Source organism: Cyrtonyx montezumae, unplaced genomic scaffold, assembly GCF_038088225.1.
Source record: "Cyrtonyx montezumae isolate F1298 unplaced genomic scaffold, pur_monq_1.0 scaffold_19, whole genome shotgun sequence".
Taxonomy (NCBI): domain Eukaryota; kingdom Metazoa; phylum Chordata; class Aves; order Galliformes; family Odontophoridae; genus Cyrtonyx; species Cyrtonyx montezumae.
The window spans coordinates 9,271,060-9,283,929 of NW_027071925.1; the positions used below are offsets into that span (position 1 = coordinate 9,271,060).

A 12,870-nucleotide genomic window follows, 5' to 3' on the forward strand; every position below is an offset into this window, starting at 1 on the left:
TTTCCTCCTGCCCTGGGAGGACCACATCTCAGGGAGGGGCAGGTCACACTGTCACTGTCTGTATACACTCTGAGATGACAGAGCCAGGAAGCAAAGCAATGCGTGGCTTTGCTGTGTGACACGAGGAGATGGGGATCTTTTTTCACATCACAGAGCTGATCAGTCTGCTTAGGCGTTCCTAAACCTGCTTAGGTGTTCCCTTGTGCTCCAGCCCCATCTCCCCTCTGCTGCCGCAGCTCAGAAGGGCGGATGGTACTCCTGCATCAGCTGCTGTGCTGAGACCACCTGAGATAGCAGAACCCTCCAACGTTACACGCTGTGATATGAATGTCTAAAAACAGGCGGGGAAGTCTGGGTCGGAGAAGCGGCAGAACAGCTCTGACCCCGCACCGGCTCCCAGCACAAAGCGTCTGCTGCCGCACAGCGGTAGCTCACCATCTGCAGAGCCGAGCGCGATCAGGCTCCCCAGTTCACCACAGTAGCACACTGCAGCAGAGAAGCCCCCCCCTCCCCCCCCCGGATTGCTTTAGGGTGATAGAACAGCCCTAAAAATACGTAGTTCTTGGGGGAAGTCCCAAGGAAAGGAAATGCAGCACCAAACGAACAGCTCACACAGCAGCACGTCCCTGCAGAGCAGCTGATTGCTCACAGAGCTGATCGCAGCCCCCAGCAGGGACGCAGGGGCACGGCTTCACCGCATTTTCCCGTCTTGTCTGAGCTCTCAGACTTACCTCCACGGAGAGTCGAAAGGTTGTAGGAGTCAAAGTCCGGCTGGGAGAGCATGTCTATGAACATGGTTGGTGTGCCAAGTAAGAAGGAGCATCTTCAAGAAGGAGGGAGAAAAGGCAAAGCTGCAGAGCTGGAGCCCGGTGCAGCAAAAGCTCAGCACCCCACTGCCATCACACTCAGTGTACATCACACGTACCCCACATCAGCACTCATGTACAGAGGTACACAAAAAACACACGCCTACATACACGTACGTGTACACAACTACAAGTGGTTTGTTTTCATCCAGTTACGCATGAAGCACAAACTGGAAATACAACCACTGGGGATGGATGCTGGGGCAGTGGACGGGGGCCAAGTGTAAAACACACCAGCAGTAACAAACCAGCACAGCCGACTCCCTACAGTGACCCAACGTTCCCCTCCCCTGGGGGAAAAAACGCGTGGCAAGCTCCCAAGCAGTGCTCAGTGCTCTAAGCACGCAGAGCTGCGGGCACCGAGCTCTCTTTGCCATCACATCAGCTCTCACTTCTCCCGGGACACCGCCTCCAGCGTCGCCTTCCCCTCGAAACTCGGAGCCGAGAAGATGCAGGAGGAGCCGTACAGAGCCGACACCATGCAGCCCCCGACCGACGCCAGGCAGTGGTACAGGGGAGCGGGGATGCACATGCGGTCCTGGGGTGGGAAGAAGGCAGCAGTGAGAGCCGGGCTGTGCAGGGAGGAGAGCTCCCATCCCATCCCACCCCATCCCATCCCACTCCACCCCATCCCATCAGCTCTGAGTCCCCAGCACAATTCTCCCAGTTCACCTACCACCAGCTGGGATTTTGAACCTTGCCTTTCTTCCCATTAAAGAGAAAAGCCACGCTGAAGCTTCTCAACTTTGATAACAGCTCGTTTGGGAAGTTTTTCCTATCAACATTTCATTCTGGATTGCTGCAGGTCCTCTCTTTGCTGGACTTTCTGAGCTGCTATTGCTCAGTGCAATGTTAGGATATGCCAGAAGAAAAAAAAATCAACACAAACTTCTCATGAATCTAAAATGAAACTTCAGCGTAACTTTGCTGAGAAGCACTGCGTGGGAAAAGCGTGGGCCCTTCCCCCCACAGGCACGAGGAAGGCTGCTCAGCCGGAGGGTTATTACCTAACCCTAACCCGGGGGCTGAGCCCCCCGTCCCACCCCACCCAGCCCCCTGCAGCCCACCTGCTCCGTGATCCCCAGCCTCATCCCGATCAGATTGGCGTTGTTCACAATGTTCCTGTGAGACAGCGTGGCTCCTTTGGGGCTCCCCGTCGTGCCCTGAAAGGCAAAGGGCACTCTGCAGTGAGGTCACGCTTCGGAGCACGGTGCTCTTTGAGGCAAGCTCCCAGGCACAGATCCTGGCCCGATCTTACACCCCATCTCTTCATCCCCCTCCCTGATCTGAGAGACGGCAGTTTTTATTCTCTTGCTTTATCAGCCCCTCAGTCCCAAACCAGACAAAGAGAGCATCTCAACTACAGCTGGAAAATTCACAGGACATCTCTTGACAAAGGGCTGAGCAGCAAGAGGTAGGAAGGGGAAACCCCGGAAAACTTCGTCCTTCCTGCAGCAGAAGGGAGGAAAAGGCAGAACCAGTGCTTGGTGAGAGAGAGCAGGAGGCAAAGGAAGCTCAGCACCTAACAGAGCCCTCCCCGTGTCCCCACTGAGGACCCCGAGCACGAGAGCACGCAGAGCACCTACTGAAGTGAACTGGATGTTGATCGGATCGCTGCAGGACAGGGTCGGCTGCAGCGCTCTCAGCTGCTTCATGTGGCTGCTGTCCCCGGCCTGCATCACTTCGCTCACGTGAAAGGTGCCAGGCAGCTTGGAGTCCAACATAATGACAGTGGATAGGTCAGGGAGCCTGGCAGAGGGAAACAGACCATCAGGAATGGAGCAAGGAGAAAACTTTCTGCATGGCCCCACGGCAAACCTCCTGCACGGGCCTTCTTTGGATAAGACTCGATTGCTGCAGTGCTGGAATGAGAAGTATTTGAGAGCCATTCACACACGGTACATACGTCAAAGGAACTGCACTGTTTCCAAATCTGTAATATGTTTTATAAGGAGGGGTTGTGCGTAGGACTTTCCACCTCTGAGGATTCAGTGATTCCACAGAGAGCCCTCATACTGCTGGCAGCGATGGCTGAAGCTCAAACAGGGAAAGAACAGTAATGCCAAGATGTAATCGGTCACCTGCTGGGATCTCAGCAGCGTGCGGGTGGCCCTGCAATAGCAGAAGGACCTGGCTTTATCAGAACAGCCTTACAAGTGCCCGAGTGCGGGAGGAGAGGCTCTGTGGTTGCAGTGTCTCCTCGGCCCAGCAAAGGCCCACAAAGTGACTGCAAAGTGCCCTCATCAGTACAAAAAGTCCTTAATTAAGAGATGTCTGTGCAGATTGTTCCTCCACTTCAGCGTGTGGCTGCAGCTGAGGACACACGGCAGGACGCAGCTGATAGGTCAGTGCAATAAACCAGAGCTTCCTAACTCACCTTTTGCTCTTTATTCCCCCTGGGCTGGAGTTTTCCAGCTCAGGACATGACTGCTTTAGGATATCATAGTACTTTTGCGATTTAAAACAAGCAGGAAACACCAGGGCCTTGCAGCCAACCTGTGGAGGGAGACAGGAAGCGATCAGAACTCACAGCGGGGCGATGCTCAGCCCACGAGGAAGAGCAGAGCCTGCAACTCAGCAACACGTGTGCAATCCTGACCCTCCAGACTAAAGCTGGAGCTTTTGATGAGCCTCCCTGAGAAGAGCCATCATTCACACGGCTGAAGAGTCACTGAAGAGCACAGAAGGGGTCTCTGCAAAGTGGAAACGCAGCAGACGCTCTCTCGGCTGGGAGGGGATGCAGAGCTGCAGCCGAGGATCCCCATCCTCAGAGGATCAGTGCTCTTCATTGCATCGTGAGGGAAAAGGACTGATTTTTCAGGATGGGCGTCCCAACGTTAACAAAAAGCCTGCTCCCAGAATAAGAGAGGAATTTCGTTTGAGTAGATCTGAAAGAAAGGATATTTGAGGAGCCTTGGGAAAACGAGGAAACCTAACGCCTGCCTCCCAGCTGATCCAAGGTTTGGGGTTTGGGCTTTGCTAAGGTGGACAGACTTGTAAGTTTTTCCAGCTCCTTTTGAATCATGAACTATTCTGAAAATCAAAGCATTTTCCGTTCAACCTTTAGATTTACATAACTCTGAAACAAAGCCCTTTAATTACTCCAAGAATTGCTATTTATTCTTCGGCAGATGCAACCTGTGGAATTTGACCCAGATTTGCTTTTCACTTCCAAAAAACACATTTCTGTCAAATAAACCATTGACACAAATTGTTTACTTGGCTGCTCTCGTTACTTTCCCAGAATCCATGATATCAAGAGGCCAAACCTACGCCCATGAATGGTTTTTAATTACGCTCTGGAGCGTATCAGGAGGGAAAACGAACACGTGATGAGTTCAGGGAAGAGCCTGCCCAGAACCCAGAGGACCGTGTCTCTTCTGGAATGTTCTGGGGCTCTCCAGCATTTCACCATCAGCCACCTGCAGCTTCCTTCTGCCTTAGCTGGCTCTGCACAACACACAACGTGAGGCACCGCGAGGAGGATGCTGAAGGAGAAAGGGACCTTCAGCCCAACATCCCCCACCCAGCATCGATTACACGGCAGCAGAGCCTCCCACACAGAACCTGTCCCCAATTTGCTTTCACCAGGCCCTGGAGATAGGACGGAGCAATTGGAGGAAGGATGGCAGCTCAGTGTTCATTACTCTGTGTACTGGAGGCAATCTGACGAAGCAAGAAAGAAAGAGGCTGCACAAGCTGATGCAATCCAGGGCAAAGCACCAAAGTCCTCGGGGTCTTTGTTGTGCAAAAAAAGCCATCAATCAAATAATTGTGGGGATGAGGAAAACCAAAGAACCCCGTGCCAGGGGTACATGTGAAAGCTAGGAACACCAGAAAACCCACCAGGCACAGCAGCTCCTGGGCTCCTTGGAAAAAAAGAAAAGGAGCACCATCTCAGGAGAGAGATACAGAATGAAAGCCATGAACAGAGCCAGGAATTAAAATATCCCCCATACCAACAAGTGCAGCACGCTGTGAACGCTGCACAGCACCCAGCATGCTCACTCTGACTTGTGAGTTTACTTTACCACCTGGGGAGAGGACCAAGAAGACATCCACACAGGAAGGGAAACGCTTCACCACAGTGCATTTCATTTTAATGTCTGGAGACAACAGCAACCCTGGCTGTGTTACCATAGCAGGATTAAGTGAAACATGAAATGGGAACTCAAACTGCAGCCCAGCAAGCAAATTCCAGAGCTGCTGATGCAAGAGAAATCCTTCACTTCCTTCCAGACAGTGCAAGAACTTGCATGGCACTGGGAAGCCCCAGATGAAGTTTCAGCTCTTCTAGCACTAAAGCTAGTGCTTCTGATTTAAAGCTGAAGTAACCAAAGAAGTCTTAATCCTAGGATTAATTTTTAATGATGGCCTGTATTCCTCCTTCCCGGAGCCAAGGAGCTGGAACCATTTAAGCTGATCGGTGCTCTGCACACTGCCATCCCAACTCCAAGCCAGGCAGGTGAATGGGACGAGCTGGGGCAGCAGAAACACAGAGTGGCAAACCTCCAACACAGCCCAGGCTAGCAAGGCCTAGGACAGAACTGAGAAGGATAAATCAAGCTGCCAAGCAGGCTGGTTCTTACTGAGTCCTCTTCCTTTCTATTTTAAGGGCAAAGTCTCAGGAAGTGAAATCAGCAGGCAGGCAGATGACAGTGCCCAGCTCTCCGAGGAGGGGAAGGCAGCTGCGTGGTGCTCTCAGCCCACAGCAGCCAGAAGATGGTGGGACTGGTCCGAGAGAGGAGCTGCCTCAAGAGACTGCAGTCATGCTTTGTTACTACACAGCCTCTGCTGTCCTGGTTATGTTTCTTGGCACTGCCTCTGTCTCATATTTAGTCTTGCATTATTCTCCCCATTCCTTAGCAAATGATCACTGGCAGATACACTTGTTGTTGGTGTAATACTGTCAGCACATGATTTTGAAAGGGAGGGAGGGATGAGAACGGTCTTGAAGTCTCTGGCAAATGGACAGGGTGGCAGCCAAAGACAGCAGCAACCAACGCAGCCATTACAGTGCAGAGCTACCCCCGCGACCCCAGGGGGGGTCTGCTGTCACACAGCCAGCTCTCCCTGCCTCTGCCTGTATACGTGTATAATCAGCTCACCTCTCTGTATCACCTCCCTGCTAAGCCCTTTAACAAGTTGCTCTTTTTATCGTTCCTCATAACAAATCAAGTAGAATTGTTAACAGCAAGTGCCATACAAACCTTCCTGATCACAAACTCCAGCTCATGGGCCTGATAAGCTGGATTCACAGACACCTAAAGAAGGAGAAACAAGAAATTTAATCAGTCACCCTTACCCCAAAAACCCTCCTCCCTAACACATACTCCAACATTCTCCCAGAGACAGGTGATGGTCGAAGCCCCTCCTGTCTGAGACCCAGGCCTAAGAGCTCACCGCCACGAGGGACTCATGTTCACTAGAAAATCTATCTGAACCCAGGGTCTGCATGAAAGACAAGGGAAAAGATTTGTGTGAGTCACTCACAATGGTTTTAGGAATAAAAACAGTCCTCCTTTCTCCCTGGCAGGCATTAAATCCAAGCTAGGCACATTCAAAACTCAAGGGAACCTCAGGATTCTTAATGGACAGCCAGCAAAGTATCAGCATTTCCCTTTATGGCTCTGAGCAGAGGTTGCACTGAGCACCAGAGATGAGCTGACCATCACGTTCCTCGTGAGCTGTGCTCATGTGTCCTATTACTGCTCCTTAGCAGACACTGGGATGAGCAGCGCTGAAGCAAATGAACCAGAAGATGCGTTAGAGTCCTTACACAGAGCATTGTATGAAAGGGACACACTTTAATTAATGTGCCAGATGATACAGTCAGATGAAATCTGCCTTTCAGGGGTACGCAGCTTGGGCTAGGTTTTTAAATGACCATTTGTAGCTTGAAGCAATATAGAAACTTTTAGGAGGTATCTAAGTAACAGATAGCTATTTAGGAACAGCACGTAACATCAAAGCGATCCTGGAGGCAGTCAGGTTTTATCGGTCACTGCTTGCTGCAAGCTGTTTCACAGCAGGCCATTCCTTTCTGCTCCCTCCTCAAAGCCCCATGGTCTGCGCCCATACACAGCAGATGCAGGGTGCAGCACAGATCTCAATTAAACACTGACTTCAGGAAGAGCTAACCGTGCTGGGTACGAGCACGGGGAGAGTCACACGACACACCACACCGCCCATATGCTATTGCTGTGTCTCCGTCTCCTTTCCCCACACACTGACAAAGCCCCAGCACTTACCAGGATGATCCCTGCCTGGGCAGTTGCGAACTGCATGAGAACCCACTCATATTTATTGGGACCCCACATTCCCAGCCTGTCTCCCTTCTTCAGGCCAAGAGCCAGAAGTCCAGCTGCTGCTTGGTCTACCTGTAAAATACAAGACAAGCACCTGAGGATCACGAACACGATGGGGCAGTGGATATCTTTCCACAGCGCGGAAGCCACCGCCTGATGCGGTAAGTATGAAAGTTCATTCTGGGTCATAAAGTAATTATTTCATGCACACAGTCTTCTCCCTTTGATCCTGTGATTGGTAAGGACGAAGGCAGCACACAGCCACTGGGTGCTCGCACTGCGGGCCCAGAGCCAGAAATCCACGCAGGGCGATCCTCACTGCTGAGCTGAGCAAGGAAACCAGCTCGGATTTCTCCATCAACACCAGTTGTTGCTCCAGTGAGTCTGAGTGTGCTCTCTGATGTGAGTGAGACACTCACCTCCTCTTTGAACTGAGCAAATGTTTTCCGAACTCCATCTCGGTGGAAAACAAAGGCATCGTGGTGGGGAAACCGCTCTGCTTTCTCATCCAGGCATTGGCCCACAGTTTTGTCTATAAGTGGAACGTCCACGGCCCCTTTGACATAGCTGTCAGTCACCCTATGGGATGCAGAGAGCGTCCTTCTGTGCAGGGCGCTGTGAAGAAAAAGAAGCTGTGAGATGGATGCCAGCGGGGTTTTCTCTGCTCTCACAAATGCTATCCCACAATATTCCCACTCATTTCTGAGGTGGTCATCTCCCAGCTCACCTGATTGATTTTGTAACACTGTGATGGAAGATACAAGGAATTCCTGAGCCATGAGGTTCAGAGCAGGGCCCTGGTTACAAAAGAGTGTCTGTTTTACCATAACCAGCCATTACAGTGTGCCCAGAATGGATGGATCATCAATCTGCCTGCAGGACCAGCAGAATCTGTGTGCTAAAAGCCTCAGCCACTCATCTCTGGATCATCTTTGCAACCTCTCCCCGTGCTATTCCAGCCTCCGTTATCAGCATCGAGCTCCTCCCAGACTGAGGACTACAAAATGGCAAACCGAAGGGGACAGGAGTGGGAGGGCTTTTTTCTCCCCCAGAGCCCAATGGTTCACCCCCATGACATGGAAGCAGTGCAACCCAGTGACGTCAGGAGAGCTCTTGCTTTGCGTCAGCTCAAACATCACTTCAGTCATCAGCTACCACGGGATCACAGCACAGCAGCACCCCACCCTGCTGGCCTCCGTGCAGCCCTAGCCCACCTTTGTACCCCGGCACAGAGGGGACACTGCAGCCAGGACTGCCATCCCCAACAGCTCCCGTGCTGCCCCCGAGCAAACCACACCTGCAGAAACACCGCGGTGCAGTATGAGCAGTGCTCCTGGGAGCTGCCACACAAATATGAGGAAGGTGGTTCAACACCGGCGCTGACAAATGAACGGCAGAGCTGGTGCTATTTTTCTTAGACTTCAGAAGAACAGACACCACCCTGAAAGATGTTAGGCAAGGCCCTAGGACACAAACACGCTGCTCTCACTCATCTCTGCGTGTCAGGGCCACTGTGAGATATTTCCCTCTTCCAGCAAGAGCAATGGGAACCTGAATCAGTGAGCTCCAGCAAGACCTGAGCACTCCACAGAGCAGAAAGACCTCCAACAGCACTCAGAACGCAGCTGCCCCACCTGCACGTGCCCGCGTGTGGGCACACACACACACAGTGTGGGGCTGAGCCCCCTCCCCTGCTCCCCCACAGGGGATGCACACTGCTCAATGCTCCCTGTGCTGCTCTCATTCATCTGCTGTGAGGACTACTCCAACCATTCCTAAATATCTGGACAGATCATGGATTTGGCAGTTTATTGAGAGATGCAACCAGTTCCGACCTTCCCATAGCAGTAAAAAGTGCAAAAAAAAATTGGAAGGAAAACAATGAAAGCGTTTTGCAGGGACGTCCACCACAACAGTTCCTTCTGCTGCAAAGAGATGGCCGAGGAAGTTAAACCAAAACTCCTCGTTGTGTCGTTTTGACCTGTTCTAAAAAGACCTGCAGACATCAAGGGACTCTTATCTTCTGAACAAGAGCTGTTCTGAAGGGTCCAAAGGAGCTGAGCCCTCACTGAGAGCAGCGATGGGTGTGCACAGCACTGTGGGCTTTACTGCCTCTGAGAGCTGAACCACAGAGTTTACAGCACTGGAGACAGCAGCAATAAAACGAGGAGCTCCCAGGGAGAGAACTGCAGGGCCAGCAGGGCAGGCTGGCGGGGGAGAGGAGGGTACCCACCACAAACAGCCACGCTCCATGCCTTCGGCCTTCCTCCACTCCTGACCCAGGAGAACCCCAGGAAGGACGGGCTTAAGCAGCGCTTCAGGGTGTTGTTTTGCACTGCCCTTGGCTCACAGATGTGGGGCAGACAAAAAAGAAACAGATCACCTGAAATCAGCTGTTACCCATTCACTATGGGACCAACATTCTGCAAAGCCTTTGTGCTAATTGACACAGAAAACTTGGTTTTCTTTTCTGCCCACGAGAAACAAATCGGTGCGGGGCTACATCGCCTGCGAGGTGGGGATCTCCCTCGGGCAGCACAAGTGAAGCTGATACCTTTGGGTAACAGCTCTGCTCAGAGCGCAGCATGACCCGACCCCCTCCCCACACTCCTCGTCACGGCAGCGCAGCTCTGCTCTGTTGGGGTGATCACTTCTCGCAGTTCACACTGTGCTGTGAGTGCTGCCCCGGGAGGAGGAGGGAGGGTGCAGTCAAACAAGCTGTAAAGACATCAGCTTCAGTTTAACGGCCGGGAGATGAAAGAGAAGCCTTCGATGAGAGTTGAAAATGCTCTCCCCAACCCTCAGGGGAGTGCTTTAGGGAGGCAATAAAAAGCACCGCAGCCCCCGCTGAGCTGCTGTCACTGCTGCGGGGCTCCTTTAGACAGCCCCCTCCCGCAGCTCTGCTGTCCGACACGGAAACGATCCGCACGATGCGGAGCCCTCCGCACTCACATTTCTCTACGGCAGAGTCAGCTCCAGTTGCAGTGGGGCAGAGCTCGCCCTATGGCGACGCCCCACATCTCCCCCCAGCCAGCTGCAGCAGAGGAACCAGCGTGCTCCCCCCTGGGCGCCCGGGGACAGCGGGGGAAGGTGAGCAGGGCCGCCCTGCTTGTGCAGCAGCACTTCCACCGCGCGCGGGGGCCGAGGTCAGCGCAGCCCAGCTGAAAAGTTCCTCACGCAGTCCCCAGAAAGTCCCCCGTGCAGGAAGGTTGTGGGGCACGGTGCTCACTGCTAACACAAATCCCTGCCCCGCACCCCACACAACACATCGGAGGTTTGATGTGATGGCAGCTCTCCTCTCCCCGCCTCGGCTGCCAGAAAGCAAATATAACCCCACGCAGCCTGGGTTTCACCGACGTGCATGAGAGTGCACGTCTCCTTTTAGCAACACGTTCCAGCAGCAGAGCAGCTCGCCTCCCCACGCACAGCAGTGACCTCAGCAGTGAAACCGAGCACAGAAACGCTGGGGTCACAGGGAAGGCACTTCCTCCTCGTCTCATAGGAAAGCAAGGCCAGCAGATGGATCGCAGCTGGCCCAGGAAGCACTCCCACCCGACGGGCACCGGCAGAGCCTCGTAAAGCAGCCCGGGCCAGCCCCAGGAGCAGCGTGTGATTAACACTAACGTTTTACAGCTGCTGACACGAGATAACCGGTTTCATTTTTAATCTCTTTTTCCATCTCTGTAGAAATCACTGTGAGAAGAGCAGCGTGACCTGCCGTCCCCCAGCAGCACGTGGCACCGATGGCTGCTGCCCACAGCTCAGAACTGATCCCAACCACAGAGCTCCGACGTGGGGAAGCTCTGGGCCTCCACATCCAGCTTCTTGTCAGGGAAACCCACCCCGACCACCTGCCCGAATCAGCGAGGCCTGGATGCCTCTCATGAGGCAGCTGCAGCCACAGGGTGGTGAGCTAGCACTGCTCTGCACTGCCTTCACCTCTTCTTTGCTCTTTAACACGACACTGATGGCTATGGGGTTAATCACCTTGTGATTACTTTCTGTTCATTTACTTTAGTTAGGGGAACAGTAATCTCCAGAGCTTTCACAGAGCACTCAGACTGCACTGTGCTGTCCCCTGTCCCTTCTGCACTCGTTCTGCCTAAAGGATAAATACTGCTCAACAATAAGAGCAGAATTTAAGAACTCTGCGTTACTAGAAAGAGCTTGTCCCAAAGGTGCACCACAACCCACTGTTGTGCCACCCAGCTTCACGTGGCATGCTGGGCTGGAGTCCAAACTGCAATAACCACTGCGTGCCGCTCCCCTTCTGATCCGATTCTGAAGAACAGATGTTGAGATGGTATCATCTCCCACCGCATCTCAGCTGAAAAGAATTATCTGCACCCCGTGTGAAAAAAGAAAAGCACGGGCTGCTCCGGGCGAGCTTCTTCCTGGAAGTCATCCCTCCGGGTTAGGATCAGTGTCTGAATTTCAACCAACCCTTCACAGCATCCGCCAGAGCCAATTGCTTTCCCGCTGTCGTTCTTTCCCAGGAGATTGCTCCACAAGGCAGCGTCGAACAAAAGCAAAACCCACTCGGGCTCCAGAGCTCCTCGAGTCGGGGACCCCCTCGAGTCGGGGACCCACGAGCCCCGCAGTACCGCCCCGGGACACGGACAGCGGCGACCCGGAGCCCGGGCCGGGGAGGAGCAGCTCTTCTGTGTCACACTGCGATCAGAGCGGAGCTGCTGCGCAGAGACAGCTCAGGTCCGCGCACACGTTCCCCTGCGCTGCGCGGGGCTGTCCGTGCCCCGGTCCGCCCCGGTCCGCCCCCCGCCCCGCAGGAGGTTTCCCGTCTGCTGCTTCGGGGGGATACGGAGGAGCCAAAGGACAGCGACTCGCTGCTAAACCTCCCGCACCCCTCAGCCGAACCTGGCCCCCCTCCACCGCCTGGCTGAACACCCCCATCCTTCTGCTCTATATAGCCGCCCTACAGCCCCCAGTAACACCCTGCCCCGCAGTCCCCAGCCCCTACAGCCCCCCCCTCACCTCGCACCCGTGGCCCCTGCAGCCCCCCCGCCCCGCCCGTACCGCGTGCGGAGGAGCTGCATCCCGCGGCGGGGCAGAGCCGCGAGCATCGCCGCGGTGCCCGTGAGTGCGTGCGGGGACGGCGGAACCGCGGCGGCCGCGCTGCCGCTCCGCTCCGTCCGCTGCTCGGGACGGGGGAGGGGAAGGAGGCGGTGCGTGGTACGGCTCGGAACGGCACGGCCCTCCTCGACCCCGGCTGGGCCTCGCCTGGCCCCGGGGAGGGCAGGGCTTGGCCGGCACCGGAGGGAGGAGCGAGGGTGGGAGCTGAGACCCCCGCTCGCCCCTGACGGGCGGAGCAGATCGCAAAGCATCTTCTCTGCGTGGGGCTCCCCACTCGAGGAGAGAGCAGCAGTGGGCGGGGAACGGGGATGCCGTGGCTCCCCCGGGACCCCTCCCTTTCCGTGCCGCCCGCCGGCAGCGCAGTGCCCGCGCCCCGTGCCTCTGCTCGCTCCCCTTCCCGGCTCCCTGCCCTGCAGCTCTGCCCCCTGCTCTCCCCCCACGCTGCCCCATCGGCCGCTTTTTGCTGTACCCCAGGCACTGCGCCGCAGCCCCCCCGACCCTCTCCGACCCCCCCGACCCCCTGCAGTGAGCCCGGTGCCTTGATTGACACGGACTTTGGTTCAGGGACTGGAAGTGACTCTGTCAGCGCAACCGGCGCTGCTCGC

General features: G+C 54.7%; 1 protein-coding gene across 1 annotated transcript in view; it reads right to left on the reverse strand.

Annotated features, from left to right (window-relative positions):
* The window catches only part of ACSF2 (acyl-CoA synthetase family member 2), a 30,919-nt gene extending 18,648 nt beyond the window's left edge, over window positions 1–12,271 (reverse strand). Inside the window, exons 1-9 of the mRNA XM_065735539.1 lie at window positions 12,209–12,271; window positions 7,594–7,789; window positions 7,118–7,246; window positions 6,077–6,130; window positions 3,244–3,362; window positions 2,453–2,615; window positions 1,934–2,029; window positions 1,259–1,404; window positions 732–823 (exon numbers count right to left, since the gene is read on the reverse strand). Of these exons, the coding sequence (XP_065591611.1) occupies window positions 732–823; window positions 1,259–1,404; window positions 1,934–2,029; window positions 2,453–2,615; window positions 3,244–3,362; window positions 6,077–6,130; window positions 7,118–7,246; window positions 7,594–7,789; window positions 12,209–12,255 (1,042 nt within the window). The 5' untranslated portion in view covers window positions 12,256–12,271. The remainder of the gene's footprint in view (window positions 1–731; window positions 824–1,258; window positions 1,405–1,933; window positions 2,030–2,452; window positions 2,616–3,243; window positions 3,363–6,076; window positions 6,131–7,117; window positions 7,247–7,593; window positions 7,790–12,208) is intronic.
* Window positions 12,272–12,870: the final 599 nt, after the last annotated feature.